The 27,296-nt window shown below is 44.0% G+C and overlaps 1 protein-coding gene across 3 annotated transcripts in view; it reads right to left on the reverse strand.

The window, feature by feature from the left end:
- The window catches only part of LOC146798100 (cytochrome P450 2G1-like), a 437,543-nt gene that overhangs the window by 154,935 nt on the left and 255,312 nt on the right, over positions 1-27,296 (reverse strand). For all 3 annotated transcript variants that reach the window (XM_085625320.1, XM_085625318.1, XM_085625319.1), the window contains exon 8: positions 26,462-26,649. In XM_085625320.1, the coding sequence (XP_085481446.1) occupies positions 26,462-26,649 (188 nt within the window). The remainder of the gene's footprint in view (positions 1-26,461; positions 26,650-27,296) is intronic.

Below are 27,296 nucleotides of genomic sequence, written 5' to 3' on the forward strand. Positions count from 1 at the left end.
CCTGCTGACGAGAGGCAATTACCTCGAAACACGTGTCCAGGGATGGCATTATATTTCTATATACTCGTGGCGTAGGCGTACTCACCGTAGCCACTACACTATCCAGAATCCTTTGGGGTTATTTGCAGCATGACGAGCAGTGTCGCGACCCATTTACGTAAATTACTAATAGCTCATTCGAGCGACTTTGGCTGACGAGCCCGGTGTCTGCACCTGCGCGCCTTGGAAGGTATTTTACCTATATATATGGCAGTCATCGGCACCCCGCATACCTACCTGCTCCCTGCTGACGAGAGGCAATTACCTCGAAACACGTGTCCAGGGATGGCATTATATTTCTATATACTCGTGGCGTAGGCGTACTCACCGTAGCCACTACACTATCCAGAATCCTTTGGGGTTATTTGCAGCATGACGAGCAGTGTCGCGACCCATTTACGTAAATTACTAATAGCTCATTCGAGCGACTTTGGCTGACGAGCCCGGTGTCTGCACCTGCGCGCCTTGGAAGGTATTTTACCTATATATATGGCAGTCATCGGCACCCCGCATACCTACCTGCTCCCTGCTGACGAGAGGCAATTACCTCGAAACACGTGTCCAGGGATGGCATTATATTTCTATATACTCGTGGCGTAGGCGTACTCACCGTAGCCACTACACTATCCAGAATCCTTTGGGGTTATTTGCAGCATGACGAGCAGTGTCGCGACCCATTTACGTAAATTACTAATAGCTCATTCGAGCGACTTTGGCTGACGAGCCCGGTGTCTGCACCTGCGCGCCTTGGAAGGTATTTTACCTATATATATGGCAGTCATCGGCACCCCGCATACCTACCTGCTCCCTGCTGACGAGAGGCAATTACCTCGAAACACGTGTCCAGGGATGGCATTATATTTCTATATACTCGTGGCGTAGGCGTACTCACCGTAGCCACTACACTATCCAGAATCCTTTGGGGTTATTTGCAGCATGACGAGCAGTGTCGCGACCCATTTACGTAAATTACTAATAGCTCATTCGAGCGACTTTGGCTGACGAGCCCGGTGTCTGCACCTGCGCGCCTTGGAAGGTATTTTACCTATATATATGGCAGTCATCGGCACCCCGCATACCTACCTGCTCCCTGCTGACGAGAGGCAATTACCTCGAAACACGTGTCCAGGGATGGCATTATATTTCTATATACTCGTGGCGTAGGCGTACTCACCGTAGCCACTACACTATCCAGAATCCTTTGGGGTTATTTGCAGCATGACGAGCAGTGTCGCGACCCATTTACGTAAATTACTAATAGCTCATTCGAGCGACTTTGGCTGACGAGCCCGGTGTCTGCACCTGCGCGCCTTGGAAGGTATTTTACCTATATATATGGCAGTCATCGGCACCCCGCATACCTACCTGCTCCCTGCTGACGAGAGGCAATTACCTCGAAACACGTGTCCAGGGATGGCATTATATTTCTATATACTCGTGGCGTAGGCGTACTCACCGTAGCCACTACACTATCCAGAATCCTTTGGGGTTATTTGCAGCATGACGAGCAGTGTCGCGACCCATTTACGTAAATTACTAATAGCTCATTCGAGCGACTTTGGCTGACGAGCCCGGTGTCTGCACCTGCGCGCCTTGGAAGGTATTTTACCTATATATATGGCAGTCATCGGCACCCCGCATACCTACCTGCTCCCTGCTGACGAGAGGCAATTACCTCGAAACACGTGTCCAGGGATGGCATTATATTTCTATATACTCGTGGCGTAGGCGTACTCACCGTAGCCACTACACTATCCAGAATCCTTTGGGGTTATTTGCAGCATGACGAGCAGTGTCGCGACCCATTTACGTAAATTACTAATAGCTCATTCGAGCGACTTTGGCTGACGAGCCCGGTGTCTGCACCTGCGCGCCTTGGAAGGTATTTTACCTATATATATGGCAGTCATCGGCACCCCGCATACCTACCTGCTCCCTGCTGACGAGAGGCAATTACCTCGAAACACGTGTCCAGGGATGGCATTATATTTCTATATACTCGTGGCGTAGGCGTACTCACCGTAGCCACTACACTATCCAGAATCCTTTGGGGTTATTTGCAGCATGACGAGCAGTGTCGCGACCCATTTACGTAAATTAATGCCCAACCAGGTTTATTACTATTTTGATATGATAGCCTATAGGACATACTACTACTGTTATAGGGAACTTGCACATACAGACCTTTTCACAAGAAAATAAGATGTTGGTGATGGTAGGTTGGACCTTCCTCACACACCTCAATCAGAAATTCAGAACCCACCCCAATCCCCTGCTCGACTATAGTACTGTCTTGTAATAACTATTAGGTCTCCGAACCCTCCGCCCAAGATACCCAACAAGTAGAGAACCCAGAACATAACGCACCCAACTTCTCAGTCGTGGAAGCAATGCACATGCACACCCTTACTTTAATTTGCTCACTCGTGTAAGTTAGTCCACACCAAATACCACCAAGTCTATGTAAGTTCAAAATGTTTATTTTGAATTGAGAAGCTCTGTACATTGTTCTATTATAAAATGCAGCACCAACCGTAACATTAAAACAATAAACATTGTTACACTTACTTACAGTTGGGAATTAAATCATGATAACTGAACAGTGGTGGAAGGTAGCACCACCATCCCCTAGGAATTTGGTTTATATAAATTTATAAATGAAGATCTGAGTGAAGGGACCCCTCACCTTAGAAGAACCTAGTACTGGTAGTTGTTGCATCATTCATAAGCTCTGCAAATCTCTGGTTCGTAGAAGGGAATCTTCCGTCTGTAATGCGAAAAATTAAATGGTGCGCGTTAGTATATTGCAACTTGCAAGCATTTCTCAGCCGTGCCAAAAAGTGTAGCATTTATGGTTCAGCAATATGGACTAACAGTACACCAGTACTTCATAAAAAAGTGGCTTGTTAATGTTTTTGTTGACCGCTTGTACGCAGCGCGTAGACAGTAGCAGTGTGAGGCAGGTCATGTGGGCTCAAAGGTGTCTTATATAAAAAGCTGCAAGGTAACATCACATGTGCAAAAATTAAAGACACAAAGGTAAAATGGTTGCATGGCTCGGGCTAAGCAAAGGCTAGAATGACCATATATAACTATTAAGGTCTACTCTACTACTACCTGATTTGTACTAGTGATGTATGTTATTATACTATTAACTCATTTTTCAACCTTGCTACTGATCAATAGGGGGAGGTGTATATGACGCCTAATAAATGTGTAATGTTTTCTAGGCGCACTACTGACCACCATTGCCGGGGCCAGCGAAGGCGACGCGGAGGGAGAGGATGCGGCAGTTGCTGCAGATACCGACGATAGAGCGGTAGGGGGAGTGGCAGCACCAGTGGCGGGCGGTGGTAAGTTAGATTCATAGTCCTTAACTATTGTTGAACTTGACAGTACACTCACTGCAAGAGTGTACTGTATGTATACTGTACTGTTCAGACTTAGGGCCCCATTAGGATGGCGGACATATTGCCCCCGCCAGGCAAACCTCTCGCCATCCCTATAGAAAAGAGTCAGACCCCCCACATTTCGACCAGGCGGAAAAGGGTTCAATATGGTGGTGGTGTCTCTCTGAACACACTACCATCCATATAATCTGCATTTTAGAATGCCTTTGCATGGCGGCATTGCCGTCCGCCACGGAAAGGCATGCAGACATTGCAGAGTATGCTTGGGGGCCCCCATGGGGTACCTATGCAATGGTACCCCCCTGCCTTTCAAAGCAAAACATGACAGGCTCTGTGCGGGGCCTGTCATGTTGTGCTTGGAAAAGCAGCACAACATTTATTTTTAGCATTGCTTTCGGCACCGCCAACCAGAATGTAAAAACAACAGGATGCGCCCGCCACTGTGCCGGGCGCATCCTCCTAATTAATTGTCCCCACGGGACCCCCACCCTTTTTAGCGTGAGGATTGCGGGCAGACAAAGTCTGCACGCCATCCGATGTCCTAAGTAAGTATGAGTTGTTGTGAACGTTTGAAGAGTAAACTAGAAGACTAGAATCCCTTTAATTGGCATAGGAGCGGGAGTATTGAGTAACCAATGGCCTCATCTATCTGATTTCAACTCCGCTTTGACAGTGTTATGGAGAAGAGCACCTGGTGCACTGTTCAACTAAAAAGTGAAAGACGGGTGGAAGGAAGAAGGACGGGCGAGATTTAAAATGTTATGTACTACTGTGCTTTATATTATAGTGCTACTCTACTATGCCACTATGTGTATAAATAATTAACTTGTCTTACTGTTTTTCTAAGAGTATATTTTACAATTGTCTTGTTTTTTTCTTTTTGATACACATCTACTCCTAAACTCAATCGAAAGGAGTTGGCCGCCAAGGCACGGCGCCAGAAGCTGGAGGCAATCCAGCGTGAATACCGGCGGCTGGTGGTCTTGGCAGAGGAGGAGGAGGAGACTGCAGCAGCAATTCAAGCCTCCTCCAGTGCCCCGGGCCCCAGCCACCGACCTCTAGCAGTACGGCGCCATCGTCTGGCAGCTGCCCGCCGCTACCGAAGTGGCATCTCTGGTGCCCCCCCCACTGTGGCTGCAACTGCCATGCCCTCAGACACCGTGTCACCCGTTTAGAGGGGCAGATGCGTGTCTTCCTTCAGTCCCGCCCCACACCATAGTACCTGTCTTCAAGTTCTGCCCCTTTTTTAATTTTTGTTTGGGTGGGTGGGAACTGGTTTGGGCGTTGGGTTTTCGGACTACTATTTTCTCCTGGACTTTCCTACGGACATTGGTTGGGGTTAGGGAGGGGGGTGGGTCAGCTTTTGTGGATTTTTAGTTTATTTTTGTTAGGGTAAATTAAATATATTTTTCTATGTTATATGCAATGTTGTTAATGTTTTGTAGGTGGGGTTACTGTTTTACATCACACTGTTTCCTTGCTGGTGCAGGGCTGCCCATAGCCTGTGTTTGATTTAAATAATTGGCTGACTATGTAAGAAACAAACAGATAGATGCGACACACCTCACTGATTGACTTGTCCTACTAGTACTTTCAGTCTGTCCTCTAGTCTATGCATTCTTTATCTGGACTGGTGAGTGAAATTTAATTCATTGAAAACATGTCCATTATTAATTCTGCCTCCCCCAAACTTCTCTCTTACCAGTGCTTGATGTTTATGTTTAACTTAGGCACAGCAATGGCTGCATGGTGAAGATGGGTTCCTTTTTCTAACATGCCATGATTGGGGTGGTGGTAGTATAGTAGTAGTAGTAGACACTGGCAGGGTGGCAGCATTTGCAAAAAAAGAAAAGGAGACAGCCAATCGCCTTTGAGAGACTGTTAGAGGAGTAGTAGAATGAAGTACAGTACAGAACTTACCGAGCAACAATAATATGCTAAAATATTTTACAACAAAACATAATGGTGGTTGGGATAGCTTACTAGACAGAGTTACAAACTATAGTTGTGTCGACTCGAGTCACTTGACTAGGCCTACAGCCTAACAGTTAGTGCTGTGTATGAGGAATGACAACAAACAAATCCAATCCATGCCGCCAATTAATGCTGAGGTATATGTTCCTTTGTTAAATAAAATAACCTCTAAAATGTCCTTCTCATGGGTGGGCAAGCAGAAGAAGATCATCGCTCTGCCTTGAAATTGAAGTACTGTTGCTTTTGCCACATCCGCCCCAGCAAGTGTGTGATTAAGTATTGGTGTACATTTAATTTAGTCACACCGACAATAAGTCACACAGCCCGGGGGAAGAGGGTTACGGTTTGTTGAATGGATGGGAAGGGGGTTTTGGGAAAGGTTTGACATTGAAAAACAGTATGCATGGACAAACAAACAACAATCTTTGAAGACTAACATATCCATATGATAAGGGAGAAAAAGGAGATGCATGCATGATGATGAGAGACCCGGATTACATACACTTCTTGTTCTGTTTTTCCGGCCTTAATACTCTTACAGATAGCAAATCGAAATTTTAAATATTGGTAGGGAAGAATCGTAAACAGAGAGCAAACCTTATGATGATAATAACAACAACAAGAACACACTGTTGTAAAGATTGTATACAAAAAAATTATTCAAATTATTTAAAAGAAAATATGAGTTGATACTGTTACTGTGTTATCCTGGTAAAACATGTGGGCTGGATTTGCATCTCGGCATTCCTCTTGGTCCTCTTGTACATCAATCTTGGGTGAGTCAACACTCGCCACTGCCCAGCTGGAAAAAAAATTTCGATTTATTGGTAAGGTAAGCATGCAGTGTAATGTTTTCCAAAGTATAGGGCAAGGCCCGGCCTGTAATTGTAGATGGAAAACCAAAGGGGATATTGAGAAACAAAGTTGATACAAATGCACAAGTTATGGTGTAGTAACACTTTCCGAGGTGGCATGTATGCAATATCTCTACTCTAGTCTGTTTCCAGCATTGACCTTCAACAATAACAGGAGAGAGCAGGCCCACAGTGACAGGCCTAACGGCACGTTGCTTAGCAGTAGAACATCCTACGTTAGACTTTAGAGTACTTTTTTTTTTTTTTTAAAGAGTTGGACAAAGGCAATGCACATTATCCATTCCAAACATAGCATTTTACAGTTTAAGTTAGTAAATCAATGCACCGCAGTCATCCCACCGCTACACTCTATTCCACTTCTACACAGACATTTGGGTCTGCTGTGGTTGTTGTTGACTTGTTTACCTTTAGGCTTTTAAGTTTTTCTTTTATGCCACTCATGAAACGTCCTCCTGACTTCATCATCAACTCCGATACTTTTACTGACTGACTGTGAAGATCGGCCTGCAGTAGAAGTAAAATTGTTATTACACAAGAGTAGAAATATTATTGACTTGAGTCAGTCTTTAGTGTGTACAGAAAGATAGATTACTAGTACACTTTGACTTCACTTTGTGCACAACAAACAAACAACTAAAACACAAACACCAATCGCTCAGAGTCAGGTGTCCAATGCATGCCATTAATTGTCATTACCTGTTCCTTCTCATCTTAAGTTAACGGGCCATCTATTTCGCTATCATCATCATGGACGGTGCTGTTGTCTCAATCATACTCATTGCGCAGAATGAGTGAGACCCCTTCCTGTATTTAATTAAAAGCAATGTATCACCAAGCTGCAGGAGAAGTACAAATTTCCTATTTGCAAGAAGGGGAAAATTGAATTCACCTTGAGTTAAGTTTAGTGTGTTCTGTAGAAAGATGATTAGTGCACAATTACATAACTTCATGCACAACAAACACAACAAAATCATTCAGTCTGCGACTGTGTCCAATGCATGGTATTTTTTCTATACCAATAGGATAGGATACATCGAACTTACAACTAGTGAGTTTCTTTTTCCTCTATTTTTCCACACTTATGTGTCTGCCATCCAATTGTCCCCTGCTGCTTCCCTGACTTGCGATAAAATGGCCGAATGTGGCGGTTTAGCGTATGATGATGCTATCTTGCAATCCATTCTTGACAACACTCCCAGTATCTTGGATTTACCTACCACCTCCTCTGCTAGCGGGGTTGACGAGTGGGGGAAGATCCTGATTCTGAAGAAATCACATTCCCGTTCCTCGGTTCATGGTGCCATCATGGCAGAATATTTAAGGGCCAACTGTGCACCCCCAGGCCTAATAGTCACTAACGCTCCACGTCTGTTCCTTACAGATAAGGGATTCCTGAAAGATTGGTCTCTGATAGCCTGGCGCTGCACGCGCGACTGGCTCATACTGATTATCAGTACTGCCAAAAAGGTCGCTGATTCAATTCTGATTGAAATCCAGCTCTTAGAATCTCAAATAAAAACGACCATTACTGCTAGTCTCTTTCGTAAAAATCAGGAAGAGTCAAACAAAAACAACAAAGAGTTCAAAGATTCCATCTTACTCTCAAAAATTGAGAAATTTAAGAAGGACCTGGCTAAATTTAAACATGAGACAGTCTACCCATACACTAATGAGAATTATTCCCCCCCTGAATTCAGGAATAATGGCAAAAGATTTGGATCTACTTACTCGGGATCCAGCACGGAAGATAGTGATTCAGAGGGTCAAGGTTCATACAAACAACCACCCAGAGGAAGGGGCAGATTCAATCGTTTCAATAGTTACAGGGGACACTCCATGCCCCAATTCCAACAGTGGTGGCCACCTACACCGTGGAGCTACCCCCCACATCCATTTCAACCGCCAATGGCACCCTTTCAAGGTTTTCCATCAGACCCCAATTCGCATCCTTTTTTAGGATTAGGCCCTCCCAGGTCGAGAGGCAGAAGAAGAAACCAACGATCCCAGGTTCACTGGGACCCCCAAACAGGCCCACATATGGGGACCCGCAGTCAGACACAGAGGAACACTCCTCCAACAGACAGCCCCCACCAGACCTGATTGTAAATCTTAGCTCAAAGACACTCACTAAGGATGAAGAATCAGTTCTGAATAGAGGCCTTGGGTTTGTCACCACCTTTGATGGGGACCCTTTTCAGATACAGTGCGAATTAGCACAATTCTTTCGGAAGTTGAGACTACATTACTTTTTCAAAGATAAGGAACTGACCGAAGACGAAGAAACTGATATGAACACCGGCCTCAAGAAGCGCTCAGTGTTCAATCCTCCCAGTCATACGGTTCCGCCGGCTGTCCTAACCTTTGAAGAAGCAGTTAAAAAAGATGTCACCTTACTCTCTACCAGTCACAGATCCTCATATACCAATTTACCCTTGGGTGAACAAAGGGCCCTTCGAGACTTGTCCGCAGACCCTTTGATTACTATAAAACCAGCGGACAAGGGTGGCGCTATAGTGATTCTGGACACATCGGATTACAGAACCGAATGCTTGAGACAATTGGAAGATCGCCGCTTCTACTTACCACTGGCGGAAGATCCCACTAATAGACTACAGCGAACTATTAGTGACATGGCGGAGGAGGCACTCTGCGAAGGTTGGATTACAGCTAAAGAGTCCCAGTTTTTACAAACCAAATTTCCCATCATGCCGTACTTCTATATTTTACCGAAGATACATAAGGCACAAAGACCACTGCCTGGCAGACCCATCATCTCGGGTCAAGGAGCGATACTGGAACCTCTTTCCACCTTTGTGGATCATTTTTTGAGACCTATTGTCAGCAAGATGCCCACGTATCTCAAGGACACGAAAGATGTATTACGTCTGTTACCCACCATCGATTTTGATACCAACACGGATCTATTAGTCTCTTTTGATGTTGAGGCGCTTTACACCTCCATCCCCCAAGATGAGACTTTGGACACAGTATCTGCTATTCTACATAAGACCGAATTGAATTCTATTACCCCTGTACATTTCATTATGGCACTAGCCAAACTTGCCATGAAAGACAACTTCTTTAAATTTGAAGACCAGATCTACCTACAAGTCTCCGGGACCAGTATGGGCAGTATTTTTGCGCCGAGTCTGGCCAATCTTTATGTCCATTCCTATGAACAGCAACACATCTTCAATTCCACCAATCCGTTTCTTGATTCCATCCGACTGTGGAAACGCTATATTGATGATGTGCTGGTGGTCTGGAGAGGGGATCGCGCGTCTATTCTTCATTTTCATCAATGGCTTAACACGAGAAACCAGTTCCTAAAGTTCACAGTTGAGATTGATGACAAAAGGCTAGCCTTTTTAGACCTGTCCATCTTCGTCACACCCACAGGTCTAGAAAGTGAGCTCTATCGGAAACCAATGTCTCGTAATTCTTTATTACGGTATGACAGTCAACACCCGAAATCATTGAGGGACAATTTACCGTTTGGACAGTTCCTGCGGGTCCGTAGGAACTGTTCGACTGTGAATACCTTTAAAAAACATGCTGAGGTCCTTACGGAACAATTGGTCTCGAGACAATATCCTCCTAGGCTAGTGAAACGCTCATTCAAGCGGGCCACTAACAATCACCGTGAAGCACTTCTGGAACCTGCTTTTGAGAAACCCACCCTTGAACGCATGACTTTAGTTACCACATTCAGTACAATGGCGAATAAGATACAAAAAAGCGTCAGAAAACATTGGCGGATTCTGTCCTCATGCGATGGATCTTTGGCACCTCCTCTGTTCTCTTTCAAGAGGTCTAGTAACATACGAGACCGGTTGGTACACACCCGCCCTAAAACCCTGCCCCAGAGAGCAGTAGGCACACTTTGGGAGCTCCCGGCAGTGGCTGGCCACTTCCCTTGTGGTAACTGCTCCGTTTGCCCACAAACGATACACACCACCTCTATCGATATAGGTACGAATAGACCCTGGTTGCTGAAGAGGTTCACCAACTGTAACAGTGACAATCTAATTTATTTAATTACTTGTCCGTGCCAATGCAAGTATGTGGGTATGACAACCCGGAAAGTAAGGACTCGCATGGTAGAACATAAGAGTTCCTTCAGATGTAAGAGATCAACGACCAAACTTACCAGACATTTCGCTGATCAAAATCACAAAGCAGACGACTTTCTCTGGACAGTGCTTGAAAAACCACTGATACCATCACACATTGTTGACACCACTAAATACCTCTTTATGAAAGAACAGAAATGGGTGTTCAAATTACAGAGCGATGTGAGGGGGTTAAATGATGATATTCCATGGACCACCCTATGAAATATGTTGTGTCCTCGTTCAGCATGCTTTAGCATTTGGGTACCTGCATTTGTCCTTACATGCTACTATATAGCAACTGGTTTCTTGCAACAAGAGACCCGAGACACCATTTGTATATCTACTACAAAAGAGGGGATTATGCGGTTCAGTTTGTACTTTTATACGCCACTACCGGGTTTCTATATACCATATATCCGGAGATAGAACATACATTGAGTTACTCACAACAGAGGCTTTTCACATTGTAAATAATCACTATATCCGTATACCAGACAGTTTAGACCATATACGACAATGTGATCTTCTAATGGTTTGGAGTTTTAGTATATAGCGCAAGTTATATTTCTAGCGCGTTTATAGGACTACAGACGCCCCCATGGTGAGGTCCTCCTGCAGCCTTAGAACCTTCCATTATTGGTACGCTTTTAACATTCAACACTGCGATCTTCCCTTTTGATATATTTATAAGTTACAGTGCGAGTCATTTTTCTAGCGCGGCTAATGGACTACATATGCCCACTTTGTGACGTCATCCTGTAGTCATTGATACTTCCACTACCGGCATGCCCTAATACCCGACATTGCGTTTTTTTCCAATAGATGAGAGTTCTTGTGGCCGCATAAAGGAGTCCATTTGTAATTTGTAGAGACGCATGGTCTGTATTTCAACAATATGCATGGTTACTTTACTAATTGCATTGAGCACGCACGCATTACCAGCTTAGCAGTCTTGTCAAAAAAACGAAACAAACTACACAAGCGGCCATTATGACATCACCCTGTAGTCCGGATTGTAGTTCCGTAAACAGGGTTGCCGTATCAGTCAGTATCACCACGCGCTCTGCAACTGATGAGCTTTGGCGGCTTTATTAGTACGCCGTTTTTTGTAGTAACTGTTACGGATTGCATTGAGTACGCACGCACTAACATCTTAGCAGTTTTCTCAAAAAACAAAACAAACTACACAAGCGGCCATCATGACGTCACCCTGTAGTCCGGTTTGTACTTCCGGTAACAGGGATGACGGACTAATCAACATCCACTCGCGCTCTGCCACTGACGAGCTTTGGCGGCTTTATTAGAACGCCGTTTTTTCAGTAACGGTTACCTCCCTCCTGATTCTGTGGCCACAACGAGGTAACGACGGAGAGGTGAGCACTGGTGTTACTGCTTTGAACTCCATTCTAAGATAATATTGGGCATTTCTACTGAAGTATCTTTAAAAAACGAAGTCATGAGACCCTTCTACACGTTTTTTCTTTGATAAAGTTTTTAACATGTAGTCTTCACACTAGCCTCTAACATCATAATGTGAACCCCTGCACAACTGCCATTGTTGAAGAGTTGCGGGTGGTTCAGTAGGCATGAAAAGTCACGGTTGGTGCATTTTGGCATTTAGTCTCCCCTTTTGAGCCTTTGACTTTTTGTTGGAGAGTATCCTTTTGTTTGGTACGACACATTTTGTGGTTTTATTCTAACTTTCAGCCTACCAGTTCTTGCTGCTAGTAGTATATTACACTAGTACATACCCACCCTCTCTTATGAGTTGGGGAATATGCATTGATTGCTTTTCAGATATTGGTAGTTTATTTTCTTTTTATACAGAGCGGGGCCTCTTAGTCCTGAGTCAGGATCCGGGCGAGGTGAGGTCCGTTCCCCGATCATTACGGGTAAGCCCTCTAACATCCAACATAATGTTAGCTTTCTGGTTAGAACATTAAGAGTGCTTCGATCTTTTATTTCTTCTGTTTGAGACAATTCCCATTTGTTTTCTTGGCAGATGCACGCAGCATCCTTTTGAGACGGAGGATACGCATAAGGTGGTACAAGGTGCCATTTTCACATGATAGTGAGATAAATGTACTTGTCTGTCTTTATCTATTCTTTTCAACACTATACATGTTTTCACTTTTTTGCAGTAGCTAGATATATAACAACATAGGTCCTGAAGAAAGCCGCAGGGGTGAATGTATCTCATTTGGCTGAAACATGTCGACCTTTATACACGGCAGTCATTTGTTTAATACTGCTTTTCTGCACTGTTGTTTTATTTAGGATGCGAGACACGTATTAAATTGTTAGTGTTCTCTCGCAATTCTATTTTAACACACCACCTCACTGTCCTTTGTTAGCACTGCACTCCTGTCAATTGTCCTATCATCCAACTATGGCTGGTTTTTCCATTTCAATCCTTTGACAACCTCGGACCACCCACGAGTGAAATCACTTCCATTCAGATGCTCTCTATGATCAAGAGAAGCATCTCATTTTGGATTGGACAACCTGATGATAAGATTGATCACACGGATAATTGATGGGTATCCAATAATTCCGCTCCAAGGTTCACTCTCGATTGCATCTGGTTGTCTCTTTTGCTTCTGCTCTTTCATTCTTTCACTCTTTTTTGTTCTTTGGGACTTTTTTAGCCCGTTATTTTCTACATTTCCGCTCAGTTAGCAGGATTTGACTAGACCCCCAGTTCTTTGTTTTGTTGTTTTGGCATCAGTCATTACCTGTTCCATCTTATTTTCAGTTAATAATGGGCAGTCTCTCTCAGCTCTGAAAGGAGGATAGCTATAGTAGTCATCTGATTGATGCTCCACTTCTTTTGGCAGGACTAGGAAAGTTTGAATTTGTTATTCTAGTATTTACCATCATCCAATCATCATTCATGAGGGCAATGGATTTGGGCGGGCCATTCAGTATGATGGAGCGGAGGAGCTGGATTCGGAGGACTGTACTGTCAAATTGCAGACACCTGAAACTTGTATATGAAATAAGAAGAGTAGAAGACGGTGGTAATGGATTTGTTGTGATTCACAAGTTTGTAACCGGAACGACAGACACACAAATAAAGGGGGGAAAAAGGGAGGAAGACAGTAAGTGCAAGCCTAATTGTCAGGGAAGTATAGCTCGTCCTCAAACTCTGGGGGTTCAGCCAGTAGTAGGTAATCATCATGTGACACACTACTTCTGTCACCCGAGCCGCTGTCCTCATCTTCCTCCATTGCTTCATGTATTGTGTAATTCGGGGGTATGAAGTGCTGATTCATTTTGATCATTGTTAGCCTCTCCACGTTTTTGGGCGAGAGACTGGTCCTTCTCAATGTTACAATGGAACCAGCAGCACTAAAAACACATTCAGAAGAGACACTTGCGACAGGGCAACCCAGATAGCTTATCGCCAGCCTGCTGAGCAGTGGCCATTCAGACCTTTTCCTATACCAATACTGCAATGGGTTTTGATCAATGTACACCTCTGTTCGGTCGTCCAGATAGGCCTGGACCATCTGCTCAATGTTCAGGGGTGCTGCTGGTAAGCTTTCGTGCTCTTTTCTCTGTGCATCAGCACTGTGCTTATTAATGCCTAACTGTACATATCAATCGTCTAACGATTTTACTGGGCCTAATGATCCAGTTATTGTTGCTGTTGTCGACAGTGATGGTGAGTGTTGTGATCCAAACGCACTGCCCTCAGCCGACGAAGTTGCACTTGATCCTGCATGCCCTGCTGCAGTACTTCTTGTGGGTTGATCTTGCTGGCTTTTAATTAGCAGCCGTTCGTTTTCCAACTTACTGGCTGCTTCAGCTATACAAGATTTGTAGCGGGCAACATCAATCTCGGAAAAAGCAAAGAATCTCTTCAGTCCAAATTTTGCATGTGGATCCAGAATTGTGGCACAAATGTAATGTTCTTGTGACAAAATTTTATTTTGTATCCTTACATTTTCAGCTAAGCGACGGGCTAAGCTCTCCACCAAGTGATAGGCTTCCCTTTTGTCCTCTACACCTTTGTATGATTCAGACACATTCTTTAGCTGATGCTCTAGCATTTGCAATAATGGGATAGCTTGGCCCATTGTACAGTCCTCCTTGCTGACTTCACGTGTGAAGACCTCAAAAGGACAAAGCATCTCAGTCAGGCATTTAATTAGGCTCCATTACTCCATCTCAAGGTTCATGCCTTTAACAGTAGCATCCCCTCTTCTTTTCCAGACATATTCATGGAGTGACCTGTACTGCTCATACAGACGATCAAGCATGTAATACGTTGAGTTCCAACGTGTTGCCACCTCCTGGATGAGTGCCTTGACTGGTAACCTATGTTCACGTTGGATGATCCTCAGCTGCTTCCGAGCTTTAAAAGAATGGCTGAAATGAGTGCATATTCTTCGGCAGACGGCTAGTAAATAGCTGACTATGGGTTATTTTTTCAGAAAGTCTTGAACTATAATGTTTATGCAGTGCGCCAAACACGGAACCTTGAAATAGGAACCAAGTTCCATGGCCTTAAGTACATCACTGCCATTGTCTGTGGCAACAAAACCAATACTAAGCCCTCTTGGCCACAGCCATTCCAAAACCTTGCTGCGAAACTCGTCTAAAATGTTTTCAGCCATATGAAATTTCTCCATGGCGAACATGGCTACAGTTGCATGTTTCCGAGTGCCTTTAAAAATCGCAGCTGTGTCAACAGCAACTTGTGCAGATAGCTTATCTCTAACCCCCACAAAAGAGACCCAGTGTGCAGTGATGCACATGTAATCTGTGGCTTGGCAACGGGTCCACATGTCTGTTGTCAGGTGGATATTGTGAACAGCACTCTGCTGCAAAGCTTGTCCAACCAATTCCAGCACATCATGATGTAGTGCCGGAACAGCAATTCTTGTGAAATAGGACCGGCTGGGAACCTTCCATTTAGGGCAGATGGCTGACACAAATTCAAGGAAACCCCCCCCTTCCACAAATGAAAAAGGAAGATGGTCCAGCGCTAACATTTTAGCCAGCTTCGCATTGTACAACCGTGCCGTTGGGTGGTTGCGTTGAAACTGCCCCTCCAACCTAAACATGCTCTCAATGGTAGGCTGGATTACTTTCCTTTGTGGTGCTGTTTTCATTAACCCACTTAGGCTCAATGACACAGTTTGTCTCATTGCGGTACTCTGTCGCCTTGGTGTCTCAGCCTGACTCTGAGTATGGCTCTTACTGCAGTGCCACTCAGATGTTACTGAGGAGGATGTGGGCGGTACCACTGCACTACTGGGGACAGGGCTAGAAATGCCTCCCTCTTCTTCACCTTCCACCGCAATAATATCGCTCCCTGATTCTTCCTGACCAACTTCAATGGGTTGAGTTTTTCTACTTTCTTTTAACTGAAGTAGGTGATTCTCCCACACGATAGTGTGGTGTATTCTGAGATGACTTGCTTGGCCTCCGGTACCATAGTTTTTACCAAGCTTACCCCGCCGAACACCTTGCCGACAAATTGAGCAGATAGCAACGTTCTCCTCCTTGGTGCTAACAGAAAAGAAGTCCCAAACTGGGGAGGAGATCTTTCTGCACTGCTGGATGTGCCACTTTCAATACCAGATGAACTGGAGAGTGTGCTTGAAATGTGACCCTGTGCACTTAGACTGGGACTTTTACTACCACTACCTACTGAGATGGTTGAGCTGGATGTAGGTCCCTGTCGGGCCTTGGAAAATATGGCAGCTGGAGGTAGTGGTGGTGTAACCTGTGTTGGTGATATCCGTGCTACATCCCGCTCAGTAGCAGCCTTTCTGGACAGGGTGAGAATGTTGGTCTCCAATCCCTTTGGGGCGGGAGTAATGTGCGTGATGACTGGCTCGTTTTCATCAACATCAGCATCACCCCCCTCTTCTACATCTACCTCCATAACTCTAAGTTTTTCTGGGACCTTCCTTTTCAGAAGCATTGTCTTGTGGCGTATATCATTCTCAGACTGAGCTGGTGGGTGCCAAGTGGCATCACGATAATCAGAAGCGGGGCTTGAAGAAGAAGATGATGGACTAAGCCTCATTTTCCTTGCTGGTGGTCTGGAAGACAATAGATCTTCTGAAACAGTGGTTTGACTTTTCTCCACTTTGTCTGCAGGAAGCTCGATTTCCTGAAATGCCCCTATGTCAGGAGCAACAACTACTATGGTGGGCTGTTGCAGCTGCTGCTGTTCTTGTTGCGGCTGCTGCTGTTCTTGTTGCGGCCGCTGCTGTTCTTGTTGCGGTCACTGCTGTTCAGGTTGCGGCCACTGCTGTTCTTGTTGCGGCTGCTGCTGTTCTTGTTGCGGCTGCTGCTGTTCTTATTGCGGCTGCTGCTGTTCTTGTTGCGGCTGCACACTTATCTGCTGAGTTTGCACCTGTGTTGATTGTGTACTACTTTGCGATAATGACATTTCTTCAACATCGCTGCTCATTAGTAGACTGGCTACCTCTGTGACACTAAAGCCCTTGGGCCTAGGTTGGTGGGGTTGGACCGCTGGTGCTGAGGTGCTGCTACTAGCTTGGTTCCTGGACAACGCTGCTGCAGGCGTAACTTTTTTGGTGCCAAAAAAAACATTGGCCGGCACACCACCAGTCGTCGTTAATGGCACTTCCTTTTTCTGTTCCTTCTTCTCACCGGCAACTTTCTTGGTACTGGACCTGGTACCTTTCTTTGGGGCCATCTTCTTCAGATGTCAGGCACGATGCAGATGCACAACAAGTTCTGGTCACACGTGGACGTGATGCGCAGCAGAACTTCTGTCTGGCTGGCAGTTCAACGGGTAGCCGGGTGAAGCTGATGACACCTCCTCCTCTGGTTTTTTGTGCACCTAAAAGCAAATAAGCCAGGAGAAGAACATCAGTGAAAAGTTGCATTTGTTGTTGTGGTTCAGTTACTTACTACTCTACTTGTGCAAACAAAAGAAATAGTCTAGCCATTTATGACTTTTTTTTAACAAGGGCTATGTTATACTACTGTGTACAGTCAGTCACACACTACACTCTCAGGAAGGATAGAAAGTTAATAAGAATCACCAAAATAAAAATGTAATGGAAGTGGGGTGGACCCTATTTGCCATTAAATTATTTGAGCATCTCAGCATCCATGGAGCTGCTGCTGGCAAAGGGGGTGGATGGATGGAAGCAGTAAGCCAATAGGAAAACCATGCAGGCTTATATGGCAAAAGCAGGACACTAATCACTCTCAACACAAAAAAAGGCCACCAGCCACATGGACACTCACACATCACAAACAAGCAAGGGGCCTGGGAAACACCAGGAGCTGACAAAAGGCATATAAAAGCCAGGTAAAGGATGCATGCTAAAGCACACTGCTCTGCTTTTTTAATGCAACAAAATGCAAATACGAACATTCACAGGCCCCAACAAGAACTGCAGGGTGCATGCATTGCACAACAACACACACCAGACACACACAACAAAAGCATGTCTTTCAGACAACCAACATCAGAAAGCCCACCCCAAAAAAACACACTTCCCCAACTCAATCCAATGCCATCCATGCCCTAAATGATGTCTAAATTCAACAGACCACACAGAAAACACTTGATTAATAAAGCTGTGGCTACCTGCTCTGATCCTACTGGATGAAAGCAGGCCTGTTGGCAGACAAGGCCAGGCAAGCTTGCAGGCCTAGGCTTCAAAATGGCCACCAGCCACATGGCCAGGCCCAACAACATCAGAAAGCCCACCCCAAAAAAACACACTTCCCCAACTCAATCCAATGCCATCCATGCCCTAAATGATGTCTAATTTCAACAGACCACACAGAAAACACTTGATTAATAAAGCTGTGTCTACCTGCTCTGATCCTAGTGGATGAAAGCAGGCCTGTTGGCAGACAAGGCCCGGAAAGCTTGCAGGCCTAGAATTCAAAGGGCCACCAGCCACATGGCCAGGCCCAACAACATCAGAAAGCCCACCCCAAAAAAACACATTTCCCAACTAATTCCAATGCCATCCAGGCCCTAAATGATGCTTAAAAATGAAATACATTAAAAAAACACCAAAGGAACAGTTACTTCATCATGCAGACACCCATGAGGCCATGACTAGCTCGGGCCTACTACTGAGTACTACTACTCAGGAATGATGATAGTTACCAAAAATAAATTGTAGTTACAACAACTGCAATGCCCACAATCAAACAGACACAACAACCACTTACTTGTAAAATATCCAAATAAAAAATCCTCAAATCTAATTGCAATGATGCAGCAGACAAAAAGAGTGATCTTTCCAGCTCAAAATCCAAAGGCAGAATGAGCAGGAGATGGACAAAGCACTGGGAGGAGCCTGCTGGACAGGAACAGGAAGTTGGAGATTCTGTGGCTCTTCCTCCCTCTCCCCACCTTTTTAAATAAGGACTCCTTGCACAAAAAAAGACAGCCAAATGTCAATCTGAGGAGTTGTTTTCATCCAAAATCATCATTTGCAGAAGGTTTCATGCTGCTAGAGCTGATATTCTTCTCCAAATTGAAAATTTTACATGTTCGAGTTCTCGAGCTTCACATTACTTCCGCCGGATGTTGATGGCGTGTCCAAAATGACTTGATCGCGTTCTCTCGCTCCCTGTCGCTTTGGATATGATGTGTTCGGGGTCTCTTTCTCCTTTTCGCGTTCGATTAGACGTGCCCGCATCCTCACGCTCTCGCTCGCGGTGGAGAATGACGTGTTCAAGATCGCAATCTTCTCATACTCAAGCGGTGCATGATCACGAGAAGAAAGACGCGATCGTGTGACAAATGACGTGATCGTGCGACAAATGACGTTAATGCGGGCGCGAACTGTTGCGAGACAGCGCAAAATGACTACCAACAATCCAACATCTCGTGGAGAACGCGACCAGGTCGGGAAAACTTGTCGGCGAACGCGGGGATTCAGGTAAGGCGATCGCGCGCACGCGAGAATGTATTTTTTTACAGCGCGAGCAAGAAACAAATTACCGCTAAGATGCGGATTGCGGAAACGCGAAAATGCCAAATTATCGCAATTTTCGCCAGCGGAATGGAATTTTGGCGCAGGCCTAATCCTAAGTATTTTTAAAAAAAGTTAAACTGAAGGTTTTAAGGTCTGCCTGTGAATTATGGTTCCAGTTCTGGAAGTTTTTCAGAATTTCGTTCTATTGCTCAAGCGCTCCTATCTAGAATTCTCCAGGTATCCCTGAGTGCCTTAAGGATAGCGTATCAGTCCCACTATGGGAAAATGGCATACATAAATGGGGCCAATTACTGCAAGACAATAAATTACTTCCATGATATTCTCTTAACATTCTAACTAACCAAAGGCTGTCCAGATTTAAATTCTATCAACAGTCTGGTTGGGCTGTTAACCAGGCCATGGATCGAGTCGCATATGAATAGCTGGAGGATAAGTTATTAGCCCCCTCCACCAATGTAAAGAAGTATATAAATGGTACTGGCTTTTAGTTAAAGGAGATTCCCCGTTAATGCCTATGGAGGAGCTCTGGAGAAGAGACCTGCCTTCCAGCGATGTCACATCTTATTGGCAAGTATCTATGCACACTTTATGGAGGGTTGTCAAGGCTGCCCCATTGAGGAGAAACCATCTGTTTACACTCCCCAGAGCCTACTGGGCCCCGAAGAGGCTTACCAAGCTGGGAGGAGGAGCGAAGGCCTGCTTGAAGTGTACCCTGGGGAGTGCGGATGATGTGCACATGTTTATGCAGTGTCCCCAGATCCAGGACTTCTGGCGCCAAGTGGGTAAGACAATCTCAGAAGTAATTGGCCAAGAAATTAAGGTAAGCTTGGTTTTAGTTATCTTTGGAATTTTGCCTGAAGATGGTATTATTATAATAAGCTATCAAATTTCCAAGCTTCACTTTTATTTGTTTTAATTCTCTTGGTACGAAGGGAAATTTGTCTATATTGGGTATCCCCCAACCCTCCAAGGTTTCTAGATTGGGTTGCCTCTGTTAAAAAAGTCCATAAATTGAACATGGGATGCATGTCAAAGAAAATAATTAGATTCTGGGGGCTATGGGAGGAGTGGATCAATAACATAGGTATTTCAACTTCCTGGAAAAATAAAAGTCCAATGATTATGAAATAAGTGAGTTCATGGGATGATGGCTTATTCAGAGATCGAGGGTTAATTTTTTCCTTGCCGATTCCCAAGAGTTCAGTGGTCAGCGACTCTAGGAACCCTTGAGGTGGTAAGGGTTCTACAGGGCTGTGTCCCCCCTCTACTGGGTCCAGCAGGGTGCCATGGTACTGCTTCAAGACCACTCACTTTCTTTCTTGCATAAGGACAAAAAAAAAGAATATCATGACATATTATTGTAAATGTTTTCGTTTTTTATAACGTTTTCTTTAGTTATTTAATTTGTAAACATGTTTTTTACTTAGTTAAATTATATATTTTTAGGAGCTGAATGTTGGGTTCATAAGGGATAAGGGAGGGAAGTATTTGAATATTTTAAAACGTTATTGTGTATTTTTTTATGTCAGTATAAACAAATATAGAAATTTTGGAAAAATGAAAATAGCTTAGGAGTAGGATGTTGGGTTTATTGGGGAAAAGGGTGCGGAGCATTTTAACATTTTAATTATTAATGTGTATGTTGTTCCTGTAAATAAATAAAAAAAATGCAAATTTTCAGAAAAAGAAAAATTCTTTAGGAGCGGGATGGGTTCATGGGGAAAAGGGTGGGGAGTATATTAAAAAATGAATTAATATTGTGTAGTTTTTGTGTTAATTAAAAACAATTACATTGTAAAACTTTTGGGAATGGGATGTTAGGTATATAGGGGAAAAGTAGGGGATGTCTTTTAAAATTTTTATACTTTTATTAGTCTTTCAGATCTGTATTTGGAGAACCCCAATTAATGTTTTTGAATGCTGCATTTGGAGATAACTTATTTTATTTAATGTTGAATCTATGTATTTTAGGTTTAAAAACAATATTGCATGTAAATATACATTTATGATGTATTTGAGTGGGATGTAGATATGTGTATTCAGAATTTAAAGCACTTTTATGTTGAAATAATTTTCAAATGGTAAAGAAAATGTTATATTGTGTTTAGAAAATGAAGTTGTTATTGTGGGATGTAGAATGTTATTTTTCTTTACTTAAAATTTGTGCTTTTGGTATTTTTTTATTGCTAGGTGTTAACATGATGTATCGATATTTATGTCGTCGATATTGGTGGCCTCGATATTTTTGACATAGTCTATTTGTAGCTATAAGTGACAATATTTTTGTTTCTGATATTGTTGTTTGTGATATATTTTAAATCAGATATTTTTAAAATCAATATTTTTTTCGATGTTAGTGACTTTTTCAATTAAGTATGGGATGATGAGATTTTTGTCAACAATATTAATGTATTGATAACTTTGTAGGTAAATATTTGTGGTGTTTATATAGTGTCAGTGATCTGGCCTGACCACAATCCCAGAGCTGCAGCAGGAAGAGCAGAACAACTTGCCCACACGAAGAATTGTGTCCTCCTGCAACCTGTACCCTGAAGATCTGGAGCTCAGGAGAGGTCAGAGGTTATTTAAGGGTATCTGTGAGTCTAGCCAAGCCTGTGGATTGTCAGCTTTGGAATGGCATGCAATTTACCATCTGGAAGGAGGTGGAGCTTGGTCCTACTTGGAGATGTTAGGGTTACCTTAACGGGTGTGTCTGACAACTTGCTGTATGGCAGCACAATTGGAGAGAAAAAAGGTCCTGAAGCCTGGAACAATGGCCCAGGTGCCTGCCAAATGAGAAGGTGTAGGGGGCATAGGAAGCCTGCTTCAGACGATCCCACAGTCAGTGAGGAAGCTGATCCTGAGGATGATGCCAAGGAACCTACAGGGAAGGATATTGGCAAACTCTGGTTTATCACCTGAAATACTTAATCCACTTCATGCTCGTATGTATGACATACCACCAATTTAGCAAAATAACAATATGGCCTCCAATAAGACTGTCAGGACTAAGGCTAACTAAAACAACACTAATTTTCCTTTTAACTAAAGAAACCAAATAATGTGAAATGTTTGTGACTTCGTGGAAACAAATGAAAATAATCTAAAACAGAAACAGTTGATGACTTTGGACTGCCACTAAAATGCGTACAAGCACCGGGTTCATTGACAATCCCTAAAGAAGGGGGAGGTAGAAAAAAGAAATCCCAGGGGAGCAAAGAATCTCCTGACTGTCCATGCCATCTTTTTCCCACCCAAATTGTAGCTCGGAGACTTCAAATGTAACAAACAACAATCTAGAAACAGCAAAAAATTATCAGTTCAGGCCTTCTCTATAATGCTTACTACAAAAATGGCAAAGAAGAAAAAGAAATCGTAAGGGATAAAGGACTCACTCTAACCATCTGTGTCATCGCTCACCACCCATGACCTAGTGGAAAATTGCTAGGTTCATGAAAATGGATTAAAAACAAACTAGAAGCAGAACCAATCTATCACTTTGGGCTCCAGTTCAAATGAGCAGAAGTGCGAGGTCTTTGACATTTCATGAATGTCGATTCACTAAAATGCCAGGTGTAGAGAACCACACACACTCTTTTGACCTCAATGAAATCACAAGATGCAACATCAAATGATATTTGACCCTGAATCCCCAAAAAGTATGCCATAAGAACTTTACCTTGGTGGAATAATAGTTGATGTCACTGAAGCCTAGGGTGTACATCAAATAGAAAGAAAGTATAGCTTAATCGCATGGAAATTACGGATGTTCCTGTCGATAATCGTGGATGTCCTCTGGGCAAGTGGACATATATAAATTTAGAGTGTGGTTACAGAGTCGTGAAGTATTTTTCCCCGTTGTCCTGTTGGGATAAAATCTGCATGCTGAACTGTAAATCAGCCCACAAGTCTAGTCGTTTTAATTTTCAGTCATGAAAAGCCTAGGGCCGTAAGTGTAAATAAATAAAAGATCCAATTTGCCATTATAAATCCCAGGTACTACATCATAGTTGCATGGTTTTACTGGATGAGATCTTTATATTGTAGGAGAGTAGGATCTGCCTCTTATGGTTAACCCCACTTTTTGCTGATGTATCACTGTTTACTGGCTGGGATCCTGCTATTCAGGCCTCAAGTCTATCTGCTTTCTCCTGTAAATTGTTTGCTTGTACTTTAGGTACACTCCAGATTAGATTCTGTGGTACGCTTGTCAGTCCCTAGTATATGGTACGCCATGTACCCAGGGCATAGGTACCGCAGAGGCCTCCCAGGGGTTGAAGCATGTATTGTGCCACCACTTAGAGGCTATTCAAAATGACACCACAGGCCTGCTACTTCAGCCTGTCTAAGGTAGTGCATGCACCCCTTACTTAGATATAGGTTCCCTATATCTATTCTAAATCACTACACATATAAACCTATCAGTCACCCCTATGGCAGGCCTTAACAATCCTGAAGGCAGGGTGTGGGATTTATGTGAGAGGGTGCCTCTGCATGAGTAGGGCCCCTCTGCAGCCTTCGGAACCTATTCTCCAGGGTTGTCTGTGATGCAGCCAACCATATATATTTAAGTACATTATAACCTCACTGTAAATGATAACTTTAAAATGGCTACTTAGAAACATGTCATGTTTGGTGTCAAACACCTTGGAATCATACCTCCCCACCAGTAACTGGCAGGGGAGGTATGATTCCACCCTCCTAGAGGGACTTATGTGGAACACCAGTTAACCCGGTACCAGCTTTCTTGACCTAGGCATCACAAAGTGGGTGCTGTCAGCCGCAGACAGGAGTCTGCCCTCCTGCTGCTGAGCCAAGCTTGAGCAAAGGAAGGCCTGACAACAGGTTTCCTGTCACAGGGAGGTGTGACCACCTCCCAGACAGGTTTTAGTGTATTGGGGCTGGGGGATGCACTCTTAGAGTGCCAGAAAGTCTGCACTGGGGCCACATTTGGTGTCCCCATGCATAGTCCGGCTCAAACCAGTTGCAGGAGCCATTTGCTCTGGTGCGAAACTGGACAAAGGACATGGGTGTACACACCCCTCTGTCCTGCCCCTCCCATAGGAGGGTCCCCAGAGTCAATCCAACCCCTTCCGTGGGTATAAAGTGAGAAACCTCATTACAGGACTTTGGATTTTACCTAGACTAAACTCTGCAAGCAGAAACCAAGTACTTCAACGGTCTACACTTCGCTGGACAACAGAAGAATCTCCCTTGGAGTAAAGGAGTTACTCCCCTGCAGCAGCAGGCACCTAAACGCATCTGACTGATTTGCATCTCCTGAGCTTCTGTGGAATCTGAAGATTTCTGCAACACAGGAGGTGGGTACCCGTGCATCTCTGAGGTCAATCTGCTCTCTCAGCAATCCTGAGACCAGTATCCCTCGTGGGGACCATGCAACCTGAACCCCTGTGCATTGTGTAATTTTGCAGCAGCAAACGCTTTTTGGCAATCCCTGAGGCTGTGCTTTGGACTACTTGTAGTCCCAACTCCAAGCAGCATTTCCACTGAAGATCTCCGGCCTCCACTCCATGAGTCCTCTATGGGCTGGTGCTTTATGAATTCGCTCGAGATCCCCTTGCGATCCCTGGTCCGTTGTCCTGTGGGTCCTGGCGAGGGTCATTTTGATTTTCCTTGGGCTTCCATGGTTGCTCTAGACGTGCCCTGACTCCCTATAAATTGGAGAGTATCCTGGACCTTGCTGGTCCTCACCGTAACCTGTTTCCTCTGCTCTTGTGGGCTGCCTATGCCAAGGCTTGTTGGCGTTCAATCAGGACCCTAACCCCTCAGCACTCGACATCCTTTGTGGGACAGCTCACCTCCAGACTTTGGTCATCATCGACGTCTCCTGGTCCCCGTGGCTGCAGAGTCAAGCATCCTATCTTAACCCCTGAAGCACCCGACATCCGTGGGCATTCGTCTATCGAGCCCCTGGTCACCCTGAAGTGACCCAGACTCTGTCCCCTCTGCTTTCAGGTTCTTCTCACCTCAGATCCAGGCTTGGATTCCACCGGACACTCTTCATCTTCCCTGCAGCAGCACTTCTTCGCATCACGCCATTCAAAACGACAAGGGTTTCTGACACCACTTGACCCATATGCACCCGGCTCATCTGGGATAGGTAACATTGGTACCTCGGTACTCACAAGGGTGCTGGGCTTAGAACCTTCTATGTTCCAAAGGGTTTGCTTGAAGTACTCTCCGAAGTGTCCATAAACTGTACTTTTCCAACCGCGACTTTCCCATAGAGTTATACGGAGCACGCGTCTGTGTTCCCACACTGCACCTGTCCTCCGTGGGCTCCCTGTGTCTCTCCTTGGGGAGGTTCCTTGGGGTCCAAGCGATTCTACTTGCTCTAGGCACTGTGTCTAGTGAAGTCGTTGTTGTTATTCCATTTTTTAGTATATGGTACAGTCTCTCCCTAGAGCCCGCTGTGTATTGTGCTATTTACTGTCATTCTATTGATTAAATATTGTGTGCTTTGTGCTCTAATCTCGTATAAAAATTAGTAGAGAGTGTTTAGTAATAAATACATATTTTTTATATAACACTTTTCATTTGATCACTCATAAGGTTCTGCTCTGGTTAAACAAGCTGCTTTACATTCCTTCAAGACTTAGCCTGAAGGCTGTTCTCCATAGCTACCACTAGGATAGCTTTCTATAAAGGTTATCTTTGACATAATCACCATAAGGGTCGTTTGGACTGGTGCAAGGTGCCCACTTTAATAAGTGGACAACATATACCAGGCCAACTTCTCACATCTATAATATGGAAGAAGGGTATCCAAATCACAAATGTCTTCTTAAGATGACAAGTACGTTTGTTCTTACTCACCAACCTCTTTTTTCTGCATTTCCTTGTATGATTATGACAATCCACTTATGTGGCAATGTCTTTATTTTTCCACAAATGGGAAGAACATAAAGGGATAATATCCATAGCCTCTTTGAGTGGTTTCCTGGTACTTCTCCCTCATATGTTACCACACCTCACCATCCACACTACACTATCATTCAACTGCTGAACAACACTTTCTGGATATTTTTTTCCTACCGAATATGTGCCTCAGGTCAATGATCACTTACCTTTGGAATCGTGTATCCTCTGAACTTTGTGTCACAAATCACAGAATGGGGAACTCCAAATGGTATGAGGTTACAATATCTTTGGATCTCATGAATGACGGCATCAGTGTATGGCATTTTATTCCTGTCTTCAACCGAACTCTGACGGTGTCTGCCAATCACCTCATCTATTTCTTCCTGCATCTTTTCTGTCACAACAAAAAGGATCAAATTGAGTTTTCACTGACTAAATTAAGTGATTATTATACTTCATTAAATTTGAGTTTATGCTGAATTAGATGAAAAATCAATGAACTTTGCTTTGAATCATATATGTGTACATGGTGAACTTTCCTTACCTGTAATAGTCGCACGATTTCACCATTGTTTGCAACCATCAATATAAGCTTAACTACAAAAGATCTAACTCTTCCATTGTATGTGTAAACAATTATTTAACTATTTTTTTGTGAAAAGAGCTGATTGGCACACAAAACAACATAAACACACAAGGCACCCAGGTCCATGCAATTTTACTTCCTCAGCTACATCACATCGACTAATATATGAGATAAATCTATTGTAATGTTTCCTGTGAGAAATTTGGTTAGAGCTTGAGGAGGTAAAACGCCTATTCAAGCAAACAACCACAGTTCTTGACAGGGTGAACCACAAAAGTCAGTAAATTAACCTATGTTTAGCTCTCTGGTAGCTTGGCACAAAAGCAGTCAGGCTTAATTTAGGGCCTGATTACGACTTTGGTGGTGTGGAAGCAGGGCCGCCACCCTGCTCCTACACCACCAAAGCTGTGTGAGCACCGTTGCCAGATTACGAGTTTTCTCATGTCTGGTGGCCA

This window comes from Triturus cristatus, chromosome 9, assembly GCF_964204655.1.
Source record: "Triturus cristatus chromosome 9, aTriCri1.1, whole genome shotgun sequence".
Lineage (NCBI taxonomy): Eukaryota > Metazoa > Chordata > Amphibia > Caudata > Salamandridae > Triturus > Triturus cristatus.